Source organism: Meriones unguiculatus, chromosome X (genome assembly GCF_030254825.1).
Source record: "Meriones unguiculatus strain TT.TT164.6M chromosome X, Bangor_MerUng_6.1, whole genome shotgun sequence".
Classification (NCBI taxonomy): domain Eukaryota; kingdom Metazoa; phylum Chordata; class Mammalia; order Rodentia; family Muridae; genus Meriones; species Meriones unguiculatus.
In genome coordinates, this window is record NC_083369.1 from 18,090,985 (window position 1) to 18,108,695 (window position 17,711).

Sequence of the window (17,711 nt, forward strand, 5' to 3'; positions counted from 1 at the left end):
AGTGTGTGTGTGTGTGTGTGTGTGTGTGTGCGTGCACACAGTTTGATCCACTACTTTTGTTTTTATTCAATTTTTTTATTTTTTTATTTTTGAGACAGGGTCTTACCACATAAAACAGTAAGCCAGGCCAGCTTGGAATCACAATGATCTGCCTGCCTTTGCATTCCTGGTGCTGAAATTAAAGCTCTGTGCCACCACAGCCAACTGTCCCACTGTTTTATTAGACTTAATACTTTTTAAACATTTTCAGTCCTACTTCAAAGTCCATTCTACCCTAGTCTTAACGTTCTTCCTTCTTATTGCCTTATTCTTTTTGGTGCCGCATATTTTAAGCAGACACTTGTTGGCTTACTTTTTATCTACTTTATTGGTTTCTTATACCTCTACCTCCCTTCCAACCCTTATCCACCCTAAAACCTTCCAATCCCCCAAAACTAGGTAGGAGACAAAGAAGATTAGTGGAGTTTTCTTTGACTACTTACAGCTGGGTAGAGTCCCAATTTCAGTTTTCAGGATATCCAGCAGTCCAGCAAACACAAATGCAGCAGCTGAATGAACCAACAGCCTTCTTCAAAGCATCTCTCTCTCTTCCTCTCTCTCTCTCTCTCTCTCTCTCTCTCTCTCTCTCTCTCTCTCTCTCTGTGTGTGTGGGCTCTAGTATTTATACTCTTCCAGAGTCCTCAGAATTCCACTAACTTCAGCTGGCAAAGACCATGCCCCTGTCTTAGCTGCACAAGGCAATTATCAACTGTGGATTAACTAAGACAGCACCATATTCCACACTTGGGATTAAAGCAATAACATATTTACATAACTGAGTTTTTAGAGAAACCAAAACTTCCAGCACATACACTCTGTTACTGAACTAAGACCCTATTTTCTTATACTGGAACTGGTTGTAATCTTCTCTTCACCCAGATTTCAAAACTTTAAGGGTTTTCAGCAGCTCTCTTTCATCCCCTTCACTCTCCCCACTATCCAAGTAGCAAGGAGTCCTATTTAGTTTCCCCTAGGCATTACTGCTTCCTTTCTTTTCCCACTCCCACCACTAAAAAAATGCCTCTCCATTTCAAAGAGAATAAAGTATGTTTCCGTTAGCCTGATACTGAAGACTTTCATGATCTGGCCTGTTCCACTAAAATGGAACAGAATTTTTTATTATTAATGGATTTATTTATTTTGATATAAGGGACAAGGTTTTACTACTAGCCCTGGCTGGTCTGGGCTGGTCTCAAACTCGTGATTGTTCTGCCTCTGCCTCTTGAATGCTTGGATTGCAAGCATGTGCTACCACGTTCAGCATTCTTCTTTTGTTGTAGGGGTTTTTAATATTTACTATTAGTGTATCTTCTAGTAAAGCTTACTGTTAATCTTAAACAGCTGTATAACCAAATCACCACACAGAGACTGGGTTTTTAGTTAACCTAGAACACAATGTTGGGCAATATTTACTCCCTCCTAGACCTCCAAGCACTCAGTTTCCTAACGTTTAGATTTTCCACATTGTACTTGCTTTTTGTGAAATCTTAGGTCTGGTTCATGCTCCATGTCCTCCAAGATCTCTCCTCCAGCTCTGCTCTCCTGGCTCTCCTCTCCCCCATTCTCCTCCTTCTCCTCCCACTCCTCTCCAGCCTTCTGGCTCTTCCCCTCTTTCCTGTCCTCTGGCTCCTCCCTGCTCAACATTGCGTCTAGTTGCTTTATTTTGCTCCTGTTTACACAAGAGTTGAGACAGGATGCTTAGAATGAGTATCACAATGCAATATCCGGATTGAAACCAGAGAGTTGAGGGTGGGGTGGGGGAGAAATCAGTATTTGAATGACCAAGGGTAAGGTGTATACATTAAAAAAAACATTATACCAACATTCTTTGTATTTAAATTTTTATGTTTATTATTTTATGTGTGTTTTGGATGTGTCTGGGTGTTCCTGTGCAATGGTGCATGCATGTAGAGGTCAGAAGACAACTTGTAGGCATTGTTTGTCTACCATATGGGATTCAGAGACTGAACTCAGGTCATCAAGCTTAGCAGCAAGTATATTTACCCACTGAGCAATCTTGCCTGTCACCGTTCTTTGTGTTTTTTTGTTTGTTTGTTTGTTTTTACGTAAGCTGCTTCTTCCAGTCAGCATGCCCTACCATCCTCACCAAGCACAATATTGTAATCCTCTAAGATAATCTCAAATGCTACTATGAATTTTACTTACCCATTTATTGAATATTCAATATTAAGTGCTTAATGCTTACTTTATTGAGTAAGCTAAGCACTGTACATTCATTATCATTATTATATTGATATGGTTTCAAATTCAGTTGCCTTATTTTCTCTATAATAATGCAGATTCCTTGAGAGTGCACTGTGTCTTTGAATCCATAGCTAGAGTGAGTGTACACTTAGTTTATAGAATTACCTGAGTAACTGAATGAGTACAATGCTTTAGAACTAAATCCTATGGAAAAATACAAACGAAGCATAACTGATTCTATTCTAGTTGGAGAACAAATGCATCACACACACACACACACACACACACACACACACACCTGCAAGCTCGTACACACATGCCACGGTTTCAAGAATATTAAGTATTGAGGAGCACAAAGTCAATCTGGAAGAATCAAATTCATTTAGTAAAATAAATAAATAAATAAATAAATAAATAAATAATTTCGATTTTGGGTGTTAGATTGGCCTAATTGTGGATTGTTTTCCTACTTCAGTGTATGATGGAGAATGTTTTTTGCTCTTCAAAGTACATCTGCAACGGGCATATTACAGCTTCCTTATGGAACTGTTGAAAGGAGTCAGTAAGATAATTACCTAAGTGCTACCACAAAACAAATGTTTAAAGCAAGCTAGAGTTTTAAAGAAGTTACAGTTGTGGGATTTTCTCAGAGGCCTCGGTAGGTCAGTTCAGGATGCTGTGAGTGTTGGGGGCCTGGGAACAGACAGGCTAGGCTCAGATCACGGAGGCATCCAGAAACCCAAAACTTCTAGTGGAAATTATAACACTGCCTGAGGACACACTAACACCCTGAACAGCAAACCTAACACATTTGCCCTAACTATTGTTTCCAGCTGCACAAGCAAATGAAAGAAGTGTGGGTGTGAGGGGTGGGGTGGGGGAGCTGCGTTTTCCAACTCCTTGGGAGACAGCCTATGCTTTCCATCACGTGAAAGCCCCAGGAGGAAGCTGAGATCCTTCTTTGGTTAGATTCTACCCTACAATTTCCACAATCTCCACCAATTTCAAGAAGTTGATATCAGATTTGTCAGTGTGGATTATTGGTGAGATTATTATTTCTTACGGACAATGTTGAAAAGTGGTAAACTAAAGTTGCAGCACAAAATTTACTTTGTAAAAATTTCAAACCATTTGGTCCACAGCTCCTCAAAGCCTTAGTGTAGTCAGCTGATGTTACAAGGTGATGGTGGGTCCTACGTGGCTATTGAACGAGTACTGTACCTCTATTTCAACATTTAAATGGTGATATTTGCAATTTGAAAACTTAAAGGGTTGAGACTCCTTTTTAGCGCCAAAATTTGAAATCGCGGCTTTTATTATTTAGCTGTGATGCTTCCGCTACCATACTCCCATAAAACTACATCTCCCAGAATGCTCTGAAGCTTGTCTGACCTCATTTCAAATGGCCCCGTAGGGCAACAAGGCTGGCTTTGACAGTGTTACCTGTGCCGTGAGAAAATCGATCCCAGTTGGAAACTATTTGGGCTTTTATATATTTCATGTCCCCCATTTTTTGTTTGGTTGGTTTTGTTTTGTTTCTTTACCCTGTAGTCATTAAAAGAAGGGATTTGTTCTGGGAGGGCGCATCTATCTCCGCAGTTGGACGAGGTACCAGGGAAACTGTCTCTGGTGAACTAAATAAGAGGGAATGTTGACCAGGGAGCACCACTGGGGCCGTACAGAGGAGCAGGAACCGGAGCTCAGGCTGAGTCCGAAAACTGTTGTCTCCAGACTTTGGCTCGGCGACGGTTGGAAGTGGGAGATGGAGATGCCAGAGGAACCCGCCGATAGTGGACATTTTCTACCCCCGGTTTATATTTACAGTCCCGAGTATGTCAACATATGCGACTCCCTCGCCAAGGTCCCCAAACGGGTAAGAGAGGTCCGGATGAAAGACCACGGTTTCGGGGAGATGGAGGTGGGAGGGTGTGGAAGGGAGTACGTTAAGAACCAGGGAAAACTGAAGTGAGGGATACCTTCAGAAAAAAAAAAAAAAAAACTAGCAGTGTCAGTCACGCCAAGCTGAAACCGAAACAAGTGCTTCATTACCTTTGGGGAGCGCAGCGGGGCATCCAACGCTTGGGTGGAGGCGGGGCGGCGGGGGAGGGGAAGGACGGGTGGAGAAGCCAGTGGAGTTTGTAAGAGGGGAATCATTGAAGTCCTGGACCACAAACTGTTAGAAGAGCGTATACCATCACTTGTGGTACTAAGGCTGGGTAGCTTAAAATCTTGGCGACTTTGAGACTTTGTTTGTATTGTCTGAAGTGTTTTCTAACAGAAGGAAGGGAGATAAAGTAGTTCTTCATGCAGGATGTTGTTAATGGGATTTCAGTAAATTGAATCTTGAAGAGACTGTTCTGTCTTTCTTTTATGCTGATATTTCAGGCCAGTATGGTCCACTCTCTAATCGAAGCATATGCCCTGCATAAACAAATGAGGTAAGTACATTGACCTTTCTGAACATTGTTATCTGTGAAGCCAGGTGTGTTCATAGCCCTGTCTCATGGGGGGATCAACCAGGGAGAAATGGTGCTTTAAAAAAAAAAACAAAAAACTTTTGTGGGAGTGTTCATAGTGTTTAATATACGTTTGTAACTCAGGAAAAGTTTTGGGATTTCGAACACATGGGAAAGGCAAACAAAGCAGTTAAGAGCCATTAGAAATGGGATGTTGATGCTAGATTCCTGGGGCAGTTTAGCAGGGAAATGTTCAGCTTTTGTTTTATATTTGGTTTGGGTTGTGTTTTGTGTGTTTTCGAAAGCTAAATTTGAGAATATGGGTTGAATTTGAGACTTTTGGATCTGTTACCCCACTCCCATCACTAGTAGACTTTAACCTGGTATTTGTTGAGACCAGAACTCAAGAAAGAGCTAACTACACGCTTCAAAACCAAGTTTCCTATTGATTGCCAATATTGTATTTAATGTCATAAATGCAACTATTCTGGACCTGGCACATGTCAAATCAGGTTTTTCTCTTGACTAACCAACGGGGTGACTGGCTACATCACCCAATGCTTCATTTTCCTCACAGAAAGTAATGTAATAGATTTTCAGGTTTTCTCCTTGAATAGCTGGCTATTTTTATTGTATCCGTTCCTTGGGAATGTTTTGTTGTTTTGAGACAGGGTCTCACTGTGTAGGTCTGAGTGTCTAGGAACTGTTATGTCAACGAGGCTGGCCTTGAACGTATTAAGAGCCACCTGCCTCTGCCTCCCAGGTACTGTGCTCAAAGGGTGTGCTACACTAGACCTACCTAGGATTGTTTTGCTACCATTGCTTAACTCCTGTGTTTGTCAGTATAACTATTTCCCTTTCTGTAAAGTATTTTAACAGTTTTCTAAGCACAGTGGTGTGGGTTTTTAATTATAGGCCTTTGGAAGACTGAGGCAGGAACAGCACAACTTCATAGCCAGGCTAGTAACTTAGCCAGAACCTGTCTCAAAATAAAAATTTTAAAGGGGTTTAGGATATTATATATTCAGTGTGTAGAACATTTGCCTAATATGCATGAAGCCTAGGCTCCCACACACAAAAATTAACACTTCAAAATATTTTACTGCAAACAAGATGTCAGAGCAAGACTCATTCCTTTAAGGAGGTGCTGGCTGTCAGTATTTCGTTTTAGGGTGTAACGAAATACATGGGAGGGTGTTATAAGAGAGAACATTCAGAGAGGCTGCGAAACATAATCCAGTAGTTTGTGAAAAAAAAAAATTGAGACCGGGCTTCTCCACGTTAGCCCAGACTGTCCCGGAACTCACTATGGGAGACCAGGCTGGCCTTGATTTTACAGAGCTCGCTCCATGCCTCTGCATCCTGAGTGCTGGGGTGAAAGGCACGAGCCATTACACCGGGATCCTTGAAAGGTTTATTTTAAACACTATGTTGCATTTCTTTCTTTGGATGGGGCGTGGGTGCGTGAAGGGGTGGTCAAGTGCCACAGTACACACGTGGAGGTCAGAAGACAACTTTCAGGAATTGCTTCTCTCCTTCCACCACCTGGGGATTAAACTCGGGGTGTCAGGATTGCCAACAAGTGCCTGCCGCTGCTGAGCTCTGAAATTTCATTTTAATGGACAGCTTTTTCACCTCTCATGGTATAGACCTGTACTTGAATATAAAGCAGGACTCTTTGATTTTTGTCTGTATATTAACTTTTGAGGTCAAAACGCAGGATTCTAAACACCTTAGTTATACTAGTTGCCTAAATATCTTACCTGTACTAATTCATAATAAACTCATGGTTGTATTCCCATTCAGAAAACATACATGCTACCTTTCTATGATTAGAACAGTTCTCCTTCTATTTTAATGGGCAATCATCTTGTTAAGAAATAGAGACATGCATGCAGAAAGGGGGGGAAGGTGGGACCGGGAGGGGAGGAGGGAGGGGCTTATGGGGGGATACAAAAGGAATAAAGTGTAATTAATAAAAGTTAAATAAAAAATTAAAAAAAAGAAATATGTTTTTGTTAGAATACATACAAATTGTGGTTCAGTTGGCCTAGGGTGAGACTTGGGCTCTGGCTTTCTAAGGAAAAAAAAAATGCCACTCTGCTAGTGTGTTGACTGCCTGTTCAGCAGCAAGGGTTAGAGAATACAACTGCAGCAGAATCCAGAAGAGAAAATGGGAAATCAGCAGGTTAGAGACCAGAAATCCCATGTAACCTATTTCATTCATTCCTTTTTTCACTTACTGTGAGGCATTGAGTGAGACGTTCTAGCCATTTGCTTCACCTACCCTTCCCCTGGGAGATAGATGTAAGAGACCAAGTAATAGGAACTTTTTAAAGATTTATCATTTATTCAGTATTCTGCCTGCATGTAAGCCAGCAGGTCAAAAGAGGGCACTAGATCTCATTATAGATGGTTATGAACTACCATGTGTTTGCTGGGAATTGAACTCAGTGCCTTTGGAAGAACAGCCAGTGCTCTTAACCTTTGAGCCATCTCTCCAGTCCCTAGAAACATTTTATATTAGAGGACACTGGGGAGATGGCATAGAAAGTAAGAGCACTTGCTGTACAAGCACTGGGATCCAAGTTCACGTCCCTAGAATCCACAGGAAAGGCTGTTTTTTTGTCTGCAAATGCATTTACCTGCTGGCTTTTACCTGTAACCCCATTGTTTTGGCAGGGGTAAACAAGACTCAGAATGATTGCTGGGGCTTGCTAATTGCCAGTCTAACTCCACATTCAGATTCAGTGAGAGACTCTGTCTCAAGTGAATATGGGAGAGAGTTATAGAAAGGACATGTAGCTCCTGCACATCTACAGATTTGTAAACCCCCATGCATACATGACCATACAATCCCTCTTTTATTTTAGAGACAGGGTCTTATAGAGCCCAATTTATTCTGAGCTTGTTATGTAGCCCAGGCTGGCCTTACTCTCATGATCTTGCTAACTCTCAGTGCTATGATTACAAGCATTTGCTGCCATATATAACATGTTGCCTTTATATTGTTTTGTTGTTGTTGTTTGGTTTTGGTTTTGGTTTATTATTTCTTTCTTTCTTTGAATTGCAGTGTTGGGAATTAACCATAGGACCTTGCACATGTAGATATTGTGTAACTGAGCTACATCCCCAATCTAACTTCCCTGCTTTTCTCACTAATATTGATAACAGTTGTCCAAAAAGTTTTGTAGATGTTATCATTTCAACTCCACCTAAGTTCACTAAGTTGACTCATTTTATAAACGAGAAAGCTGCAGTACAAGAGAGTAGTCAGCTTACCTGAAGTTACAGAACCAGGAAGTATAGAGATAGGAAAGGAATCCAGTTCTCTGGCTCCAAATTATAACTGTGCGATAACCAAGCTGCCTGTTAAAGATGTAACAGGGATGGGGCCCCAAGGCTTAGCACCAATACTAACACAAGTAACTAAACATCTAACTGAAAGGATTACCCAGTCTGGGTAACAACTGATTCAAGTGTAAATAGCTTTGCTGGTTTGTCATGAGAGACGTAACTCACAGAGTGAAGTTTATGTTTCAGTCTTTTAAAAATATAGTTTTATATTTACTTATTTTATATGTATTGTTGTTTGCCTGCATGTGTGTGTATGATACCTATGGAGGTCTGATGAGGGGGGTCAGATCTGGAACTGAAGTTATGTATGGTTGTAGGTCACCATGCGGGTGCTGGGAACTGAACCCCAGTGCTCTTCAAGAGCAGCAAGTTCTCTTATACCCTGAGTCATCTCTCCAGCCTGAGAGTTCTTTAATTTTTTTAATTTTATTTATTTATTTATTTATTTAGAGGGATGTGTGTGTCACAGAGCACACGTGGAGATCAGAGGGCACGGTTCTCTCCTCCCCAATATGGGCCCCAGAGATTAAAATCGGGTTGTCAGGTTTTGTGGCAGGGGCCTTTATCCACTGAGCCATCCTGCTGGTCCTGGGTTAGTTAAGCTTTGTGTGGCTAAACCAGGGACCTTGGTCCACAGCTACCTGTTTGAGTTAAACATAGTTATTTAGTTATGCTCCCCTGCCTAAAAACTTAAAGGAAAAACAAAAAAACATCTGTCCTCTTGCCTCTTACTAGTGGAGTCAATATCATAGATGGAGGAAGTGAAGATGGAAGAGTGCAATGGAGGGACAGAGTGTGTTTATGACTTCAGCTACTGGAGCCAGAAGCTGAGAGTTGTCTTTTCTGTTCAGAATGTTGGCTGCTGTTTTTAGCACCTGGTATACTCTGGGTCTGACACACTTCTCTCTGTTCACTCTGTTGTTATTAGGATAGTAAAGCCCAAAGTGGCCTCCATGGAGGACATGGCCACCTTCCACACTGATGGCTATTTGCAACATCTCCAGAAGGTTAGCCAAGAAGGTGATGAGGACCATCCGGATTCCATAGAGTATGGATTAGGTATGGTGATTTTCTGGCAACAATGGAAGATGGGCAGACCCCCACCTATAGTTCTGTTATTTAACTTGTGTCTCTTTTTCTATGTGTATGCATATATGTTTATGTGCAGTGGTGTACGTGTGTCTGCTGGTAGACATGTGGAACCAAAGGTCAACACCGGTGGCTTCTTTAATCACTCCCCACCTTATGTTTTGAGATAAAGTCTCTTGTTGAACTTGCACCTCACCATTTTGACTAGGTTGGCTGGCCAATGATCTCCCAAAATCTACCTGTCTCCATTCCTCCAGTGCTGGCTCTTCATGCCTCCTGTGGCAGCTTTTACATGGGTGCTAGGAATCTGAATTCAAGCCCTCACACTTGTGTGGCAGACATTTTACCGACTGAGCTACCTCCCTAACCCAAAATACAAAATACTGTTTTCTTTTCTTTTCGAAGACAATCCTTTAAAAAAAAAATATGTGTATGCATGTGTGCCTGAGTGTATGTGTGTGCAACACATACATGCAGTGCCAATGAAGTTCAGAAAAGACCTTAGATCCCTTGGAGCTGAAGTTATAAACAGTTGTGAGCTGCCATGTGGATTCTGGGAATTGAACCCAGGTCCTCTGGAAGAGAACTAAATCTCTTAAGTGGTGGGCTATCTCTCCAGCCCAATATTTTTTAACTAAAAAATAATGTAACTGGTGTATGTGTTTGTGTGTATGCATGTGCCTGTGTCTATGTTATTGAGGGTAGAACGAGGGCCTTGTACATGCTGGCCAGGCACTCTGCCTTAGCTATATCCCTAGCCCCAGCTTTTTCATTTTAATCCTATGGTTTAGTCATATTGTGTACACTTCATGAGTTGAATAGAACCAAATGATGAGCCTGAAGGAGAGATTCTAATGGCAGCACTTAGGTCTACTCTGGCTATATAAATGCCAGTATAGCTGGCTATAATCATGTATTTTAAGTATAGATTTATTTGGTTTGGGTATTTTTATTTTTTTTGAGGTGGGGTCTCAAATAATTTGTAGCCCTTGATGGCCTGGAACTTGTCTGCCTCTGCCTTCCAGATATTGGGATTAAAGTTGTGTGTAACCATGCATATTTATATTCTGGCTAAGTTTCTTACTTTATCCTTCATTAACACATTCATTAGGGGAAAAACCCTCAGTAACTTGTCAAGAGCATAGTCTAGAGCAGGTGTGTCCAACTTGTAGCTCATGGGCAATCAACCTTCCAGGATAGTTACAAATGGTGACAGTGACATACCGTGATATCAAAGGTTAGGCATTCCCTGTTCTAGTGGGTTCATAGAAAAACGCTAGATTGGAAATCAAGACATTGGTTCCAGCACTGCCTCTATGTGACCACTGGCAACATATATCACCTCTCAGGCCTCGATTGAACTGCTGGTGGAATAGGAGAAGTTCATCTTGAAGGCTTTATCCTTCCTTTTTCCCTTTTTTCCAAGACAGCGTTTCACTGTGTAGCCCTGGCTGTCTTGGACTCGCTTTGTAGAGCAGGCTGGCCTCAAACTCACAGAGATCTAGCTGCCTCTGCCTCCCCGAGTGCTGGGATTACAGATGTGTGCCACCACACCTGGCTACGCTGTATCTGTTCTAACTCTAACACTTTCAAGTCTTCCCTCTCTAACCCTGAAGCTATATCTGGCAGCGTTGGAGCTGATTTTTAGTTCGGAAGCTTCTTAGTGGGCCATGTTCTTGTCATAGATACCTCAACCTATTCTTCTTTCTCCAGATAATCTTTAACAAACTTTTCTGGGTTTTGCCCCCCCCAGGTTATGACTGCCCAGCCACAGAAGGGATATTTGACTATGCAGCAGCTATAGGAGGAGCTACAATCACAGCTGCCCAGTGCCTGATGGACGGGAAGTGTAAAATAGCAATTAACTGGTCTGGAGGGTGGCATCATGCAAAGAAGTAAGGAAATGGCCTTTCTGCTTTCTAACCCTTTCCTCGGTCAATCTTCCAGTTATAGAGACTTCTGTGCTTGTTACACTGATGCTTTTGGGAATCTTGTATGTGTCTAGCATTTTATAAGGTGTTCTGAAAAGATGCAAATAAAGACAGATGAACTAAGATAGTGGAAAACATTCAATCAAGGCATCTGGGTTGTATGCCTAGTTTTCCTGCAAACGTGGGCCCGTTTCTTTATCATTAAATGGATAGGGAAAAGGATATAAGTAGACAACTACAGATTCCCTGGAAATTCCCTGTCCAGGGACTTGGTTCTAGAAACAGAAACAGAATTGGAATAATTAGAGAACAATATGAATTATATGTAATATATAAGACAAATAGAATGGCAGTAGGGAGAATTTAATCATGGAAGTCTGGAGAAAGGTGCATTTCAGAGCTAACACTTGACAGAAGTAAGACAGTTTTTTTATTTAAGAAAGCAGTTTTTTAATAAGTAGATAGTCGATGAGAACAGACGAAGAACAAAAGGCTGAAACAATCAAGGAGTCTTACCCTAGTATACCCAGGGCAAACGATATCACGGGTATCCTCTCTTTCCAAAGAAAAAGTGGCTCTTCATAGGTGCTGTTTACTTAGGAAAGGCCTGTTAAGAGTTTTGCTTGTGTGTGTAACTTCCTACTCTGTCTGTCAAGATCTACAAGGCCTTTTCTCCATCATTTGCTGTGTTACTAGTACTTAATACTTGTTACAAAAGGGGGATTTTACCACTGAATCTATTGATGTAAAAAGAAAACAGCTTTTGATTCTTTCAGAATGAAAAGCAGCACAATTTTAGCATATGTAAATTTATATACTAGTACGGCCTTCTTTTCCAAGTGGACAGGTCCCCTGATCAAAGGAGCCCTTGTAAAACTAAATAACTAGAATCTACTACCGAGGCAATAGAAAACTGGTATTTGGGGAATGATTTTATGTGCGCTTAAAGAAAGAAAAGAGCCTGCTTTTGTTGGTTTTTGTTCTACTTTTTAAAGTTCAAAATTAGACCACGATCTTTTTTTATTAAAGCTGAAGAATGAAAGGAGTAGAGCAAGATTCTCTGTCCTCTGGCCATGTGCTGTTACTGAGGAACCTTGCTCTGGCAAGTGTGCTGTCCTTTCTCAAGTTTCTGTTCGCTTCAGAAAGCTTGCTGGGGCTTGGGTCAGTTTCAGACCTTGTCACTTCTTCACACTTTTTCTGATGAAGGCCGTATATTGTAGTGGCATCGGTCATGGCTGGCTGGGTGCATGGAGATGTGAGGGTACTCACCTATCATTAACTGTTTAGCTCAACTTGCAGCTGCTTTTGTCTAGAAACGGACAGACTTTTGGTGAATGTAAATGACAGACTTTCTGGGGACTGACCTAATTCAGGCCTGAATTCCCCTAGAGCCTTTCTTAAGAGGGGCTACAAGTTTATAAACTCACATGAAGGTAGGCTCTTAGCTGTTATTGTTCCTGGAAATTTTGGGGAGCCCTACCTGGAGTGGCACATGTTACCAGGCAAAATGGCGTCTCCTCTTGTGCTTTTAGTCCTCTTGTGCTTTTAGTCCCATTAAGGAATTTAAGAATAAACTCAGTCTAGGCATAGTGGCACATACTCTTAATCCTAGCTCTCAGGAGATAGAGACAGGCAGATCTCTTAGTCCTAGGCCTGCTAGGGCTGCCTAGTGAGATTATGTCACAATAAAACAACATAAAATAACAAACTAAAAGATTGACTCAGCCAGATGTGGTGACACACCCTTGTAATCCCAGCACTCAGGGAGGTAGAGGCAGACAGATCGCTGTGAGTTTGAAGCCAGCCTGGTCTACAAAGTGAGTCCCCGACAGCCAAGGCTACACAGAGAAACCCTGTCCTCAGAAAATAAAACAAAAATAGACTCAGCGGGAAGCTCAAACATAATGAAAATTTTATTAGTGTTTAAAAGGGAATCCTTAGGGCAAGCAAGTTGTAAATCTTGGTAGCTACCAGGAAGGTTGAAAAAGAGGAAGAAAGAAAAATCATACCTTTTGTAGGCCACCACGTGGCAGAAATGAAGGGTTGAGAGTTGTGTGTGTGTGTGTGGTGGGGGAGGGAGGGAGGGAATGCTAGGAATAACTTCAGAGAAAAAGAATGAGAAAGCCCAGAGAGTACCTATTGAAGCAGCATGCCGCATGCCTAGGCTATGGCCAGTACTGGGTGGGGGGAAAGAGGGAAAGACAGAGAGACTGATTTTAATTGATTATACTTCTCTAAGTCATTCAGAAAAGCAAGCAGGCTTAACCCAGCCAAGACTCCGGAAGCCACTGCACTGCATGGGTGGGGGGAGGGGAGGAGAGGCTTGTGGGAAGGAAAAGTACATCCTCTAATTAAGGGCATAATTGTTCCATCTATTTAGCATGCCTTTAGGTGGGCTCCCAGCCTTGCTAGATTAACTCTTCGGTTTTGCGTAGCTCCGACTGTTAGGTCTCCACCCAGAGCCAGAGATAACACTTAGATTCTGGTCTCTTATCTCCTCCAGATATAGCAGTTTTGCTCTGGAGATGTAACTCTGGCATCATTTAGGAGATAACGCTGAAATTGGGGACTGGGTAGGAGCGATTTCCATGATGGAAATCCAGAGATCCAGTCCCAGGGCTGTTCACCAGATGCTCTAAGTGTCTGGACTGGAGTTCTGCTTACACCCACATGTAGGCAAGGGCTCTCATTTGGGAGGAGATAAGAAACCAGAGCTCCCTTAGAGCATTTGGACATTCCTGGAACTGCTGCTTCGGGGGTCCCTGCCCTAAGCTGCCTGGCAAGTTTCTATGTCCCGTTCTCTTCCCTGTAATCACACTATCTGTTTATACCTCCCAGATACATTCAGATTCATAGAGCCCATTTATTCCTTAAAACAGCATTGACTGAACACTGTACGTCAAGTATATGTTACGTATCTTTAGTAATTGGAAATAGGGAAATTGAAACAAAGTATATTTCCCTTACCCAATTGAAAAAAAAATCTTTATTTGAAAGTATTCAGGTGCTGACAGGATTCTGTTGGAACTAACTTCTTGAAAACTTTTGTAGTATTGAAAGTGAGAAATATGTCCATACTTGTTGACCCAATAACAGTATTCTTAGAACTCTGCTCTGAGGAAATAACCTAATCCTGCCACCAAGAAATTGATATTTTGGGGGTGATATAGCAAATTACTGCATTTGAAAGTTAAATAAGAGTGATTTTTGAAAATCCTGCAAAAGATTGATAGAATGAAAAGGGACTAATGCTACTAAAATATCAGACTAGAATTATGAAAACAGTGGTATAAGAGAGTATGTCCCTCTAAGAGACCAATTCTGTCTCAGTTTAAGAGAGTGTGAAAGTACAGGTTAGATGCCTTCCTGGTTAGGCTGAGCCGTGAATGAATTCCTCTCTCCTTTTCTTCTTTTTTTTTTTTTTTTTTTTTTGTGAACATAGGCAAGCTGGCCAAGTCCAGTGAGTCAGTTGGTACACAAGATCCAGGACTTTTCTCAAGGGGATAGGGCACTTAGCAACAGTATCTAGGAGGAAGAGAGAGAGGCTCCAAGGCATTTTTATTACTTGCCATGTGTTTTCTCTCTCCTTAGCTCCCTGTCATTTGTCTCTACCATCCCCCAGGAACTCCCTATTCAGTAGTTCAGGATGCTGTGCTGTATTCAATCATCTGGTTTTATTCGGCCTCATTAATAATAAAGTTCGTATGTGAAAGTGAATAAAATAATTTTCCTCCTATTAGTCATTTTTTAATGTCAACTCATAGTTCAGTCAAGAACCTAGGAAGGGAGGGAGCATTAATCCTTTGCCTACACAGACAGTTGAACAAACCGTCATTGGGGCTGATGCCTTACAGACTACTTCTGCCTTCTGCCTTCAATTTTTGCAGTTACAGCTTTGTGGAGGAGACTTTTACTGTTAGACTCCTGGGAGTTTAGTGGCATTCCCTTGGTATCCATTGAGCAAGTTGCTTTTCCTCCATTCTTTGCCGTGGGTCAAGTGCCACCTGCTGGAAGTCAACTGTTATGGCCTCTTTTTTTTTTTTTTTTTTTTTGACATGTATCTTATTTTCATTTTCTGGCTTTAAGCTCACTGTGTAGTCAAGAATGACCTTGAAATCCTGATCTTCGTCCCTCTCCATCCAAGTCCTAGGATGACAGGGATGTACTGCCATTTCTGGTTTATGCGATGCAAAGGGTTAAGCCCAGGGCTTCCTGTATGAGATGGAAATACTTCCCTGACAGAGCAACATGCTCAGCCCCAAAAGTTTCAGTGCTGGAAATTGAACCTGGGGCCTCCTACATACCAAGCAAGTGTTCTATCACTGAGTTATATTCCCAACCTTTGTTTCATCTTTATAAGCTATAAACTCTATATGTACATCTAAGGTGATCAGTCTTGTCTGGGTACACGGTGTAATACTGTATTCATACATTGGACGATATACTTTATTTTGATTTCAAAGAAGCATTTCTACTGGAATCTCTTTACTAGTTAGTAAACCTATGCCGATATTTTCCCTCACCAAATGATTACTTTCAAATTTTAAGTATGCCTCCATAAATGTTAAGAAAAGGTAATTTTTAAGGGCTATTCTTCACTCTTTCCTTCCATCTCCTCACACTCTCTTATGGATATAGTTTCTCCATTATTTGAAGGGTAAGGGAAGCTTTAAGACATTTTACAGAGACTGTGTTCTATTTTGAATAAAGCCTGGACTGGTAGGAATGCATACCTGAGAAGCAGTATGGTGGTCACAGATATAAAATTAAAGATGAAAAAGGGGGCTGGAGATATGGCTCAGCAGGTAATGAGCTTGCTGTGCATGAGAACAGCACATCTTCAGAACACAGAACCCAGGTAGAAGCTGGGTGGATATGGTGGCTTCTGGTAATGCCAGCACTAAAGATGCAGAGGCACCAGGGATTCCCAGGGCAAACTGGATAGCTTTGGCTAGCCAAAATCAGTCAGCTCTGGGTTTAGAAGACACTGCCTCAATAAGTCAAAGTGGAAAGCAACTAAAGCTGTGCAAGATGCAGCAGTTTCTACTTTGTTCTTATACTTGTGACCAGTGCCTAACCATATATGGAAGAATGAAGAATATTAAGACAAAATGTACAATTATTATTTAAGACTTCACGCAGAACATAATGAAGATCAGTATGTACTTATAAACCTAATTTATATTGCTGGCATGACACAAACAATATTTTTTTTTCGAGATGCACTCTCACTGTATAGCCAATGCTGCCCTAAAACTTATGATCATCCTGCCTCAGGCTCTTGAGTGCCAAGATTACAAGTGAACATACCATACGTGGAGCAATAATTTCTTAGATCGAATTTGTACTGGAGAAAGTGATTTTAAAAAGGGGTGCGAGATAAGAATGGAAAGGGCTGTTCTTTAAATCATGTTGTGACAGATTGTAACATTTATATTCTCATCTCCTGTAATAAACTAAAATGAGTGGCAGTTGGATTACAGAATTAAATATAAAAACAGCAAGTTATAAAACTGGGACGAATGAATATTTATCAAGCTTCTAACAAGGAATAGTTTTCTATGTTTAGGAAGTAATAGGAAATTGTCTCAAAGGAAAAGATCAAATCTGGCAGTAGAAAATATAAAAGCCAATATAACATACAAGTTTTTAAGCCACTTTAAAAATAAAAGATAAACACAGATTGACAAAGCCCATGTGACATAAATATAAAAAAGTGTGATAAGCCTGTATTATTTAAGGCATGTATTCATTATAATGTATTAAAAGGAATAAAGAATATGAACAGTTTACAAGAGGTTGTAACTGCAATTAGAAGATATGAGAACATGTCCATTACTAATCAAAAAAAAATGCAGATTAAAACAACTTAGTGCAGCCAGGCAGTGGTGGCACATGCCTTTAATCCTAGAGGTAGGTGGATTTCTGAGTTTGAGGCCAGCCTGATCTACACAGAAAAACCCAATCTTGGAAAACTAATCAACCAACCAACCACACAGAAATCCAACATGGTGCTGGGGATATAGGTCAGTGGTAGAACATGCAAGTGCAAAGCCTTCTGTCTCCAGTGTTGCAGACCCAACACAGAAAGCCTTTTTTAAGCCTGTGTTTAAAAGAATGCAAAAACAAAATATGAACATCTAGCAATAAGAGAATAAAGGAATAGTGAATTTACTCTATGAAATATTATGTATGCTATGAGTTTTTGCTTTGTCTCTCTGTGTGCATCCTTTTGTAAAGACTAGACCCAAGGCATGCATTGCTTCCTATACTCTACCACTGACCTACATAAATCGCAAGCCCTTATGCTATTATATGTAATTATGAAAGTTACAGGGCATTTCAAAATTATTATGTGTTTTGAAAATGGGATTTAAAATTGTATATACATTGTAATTATTTTATCATACACATGCGGAAAACAGTGGGAATGAGTACACTGGTCATCTTACCGTGGCAGAGTTGCTCATGAGTTTTGTTGGTTTTGAGACATCATCTCACTTTGTGGCCCTGGCTGGCATGGAACTCACTGTCCTGACCAGGCTGGCTCCGACCTGGAAGTGATCCTTCTACTTCTGCTTTTCAAGTGCTGCAACTACAGGCATGTTCTACCACACCTAGCTCATGATTTAAA

At 41.1% G+C, this 17,711-nt stretch overlaps 1 protein-coding gene across 3 annotated transcripts in view; it reads left to right on the forward strand.

The window, feature by feature from the left end:
* Window positions 1-3,644: 3,644 nt before the first annotated feature.
* Window positions 3,645-17,711, forward strand: part of Hdac8 (histone deacetylase 8) — a 208,230-nt gene continuing 194,163 nt past the window's right edge. For 2 of the 3 annotated variants that reach the window (XM_060375393.1, XM_021662855.2), the window contains exons 1-4: window positions 3,645-4,117; window positions 4,630-4,682; window positions 8,986-9,116; window positions 10,900-11,041. In XM_060375393.1, the coding sequence (XP_060231376.1) occupies window positions 3,893-4,117; window positions 4,630-4,682; window positions 8,986-9,116; window positions 10,900-11,041 (551 nt within the window). In that variant the 5' untranslated portion in view covers window positions 3,645-3,892. The remainder of the gene's footprint in view (window positions 4,118-4,629; window positions 4,683-8,985; window positions 9,117-10,899; window positions 11,042-17,711) is intronic. The other variant, XM_060375392.1, reaches the window with a different exon arrangement.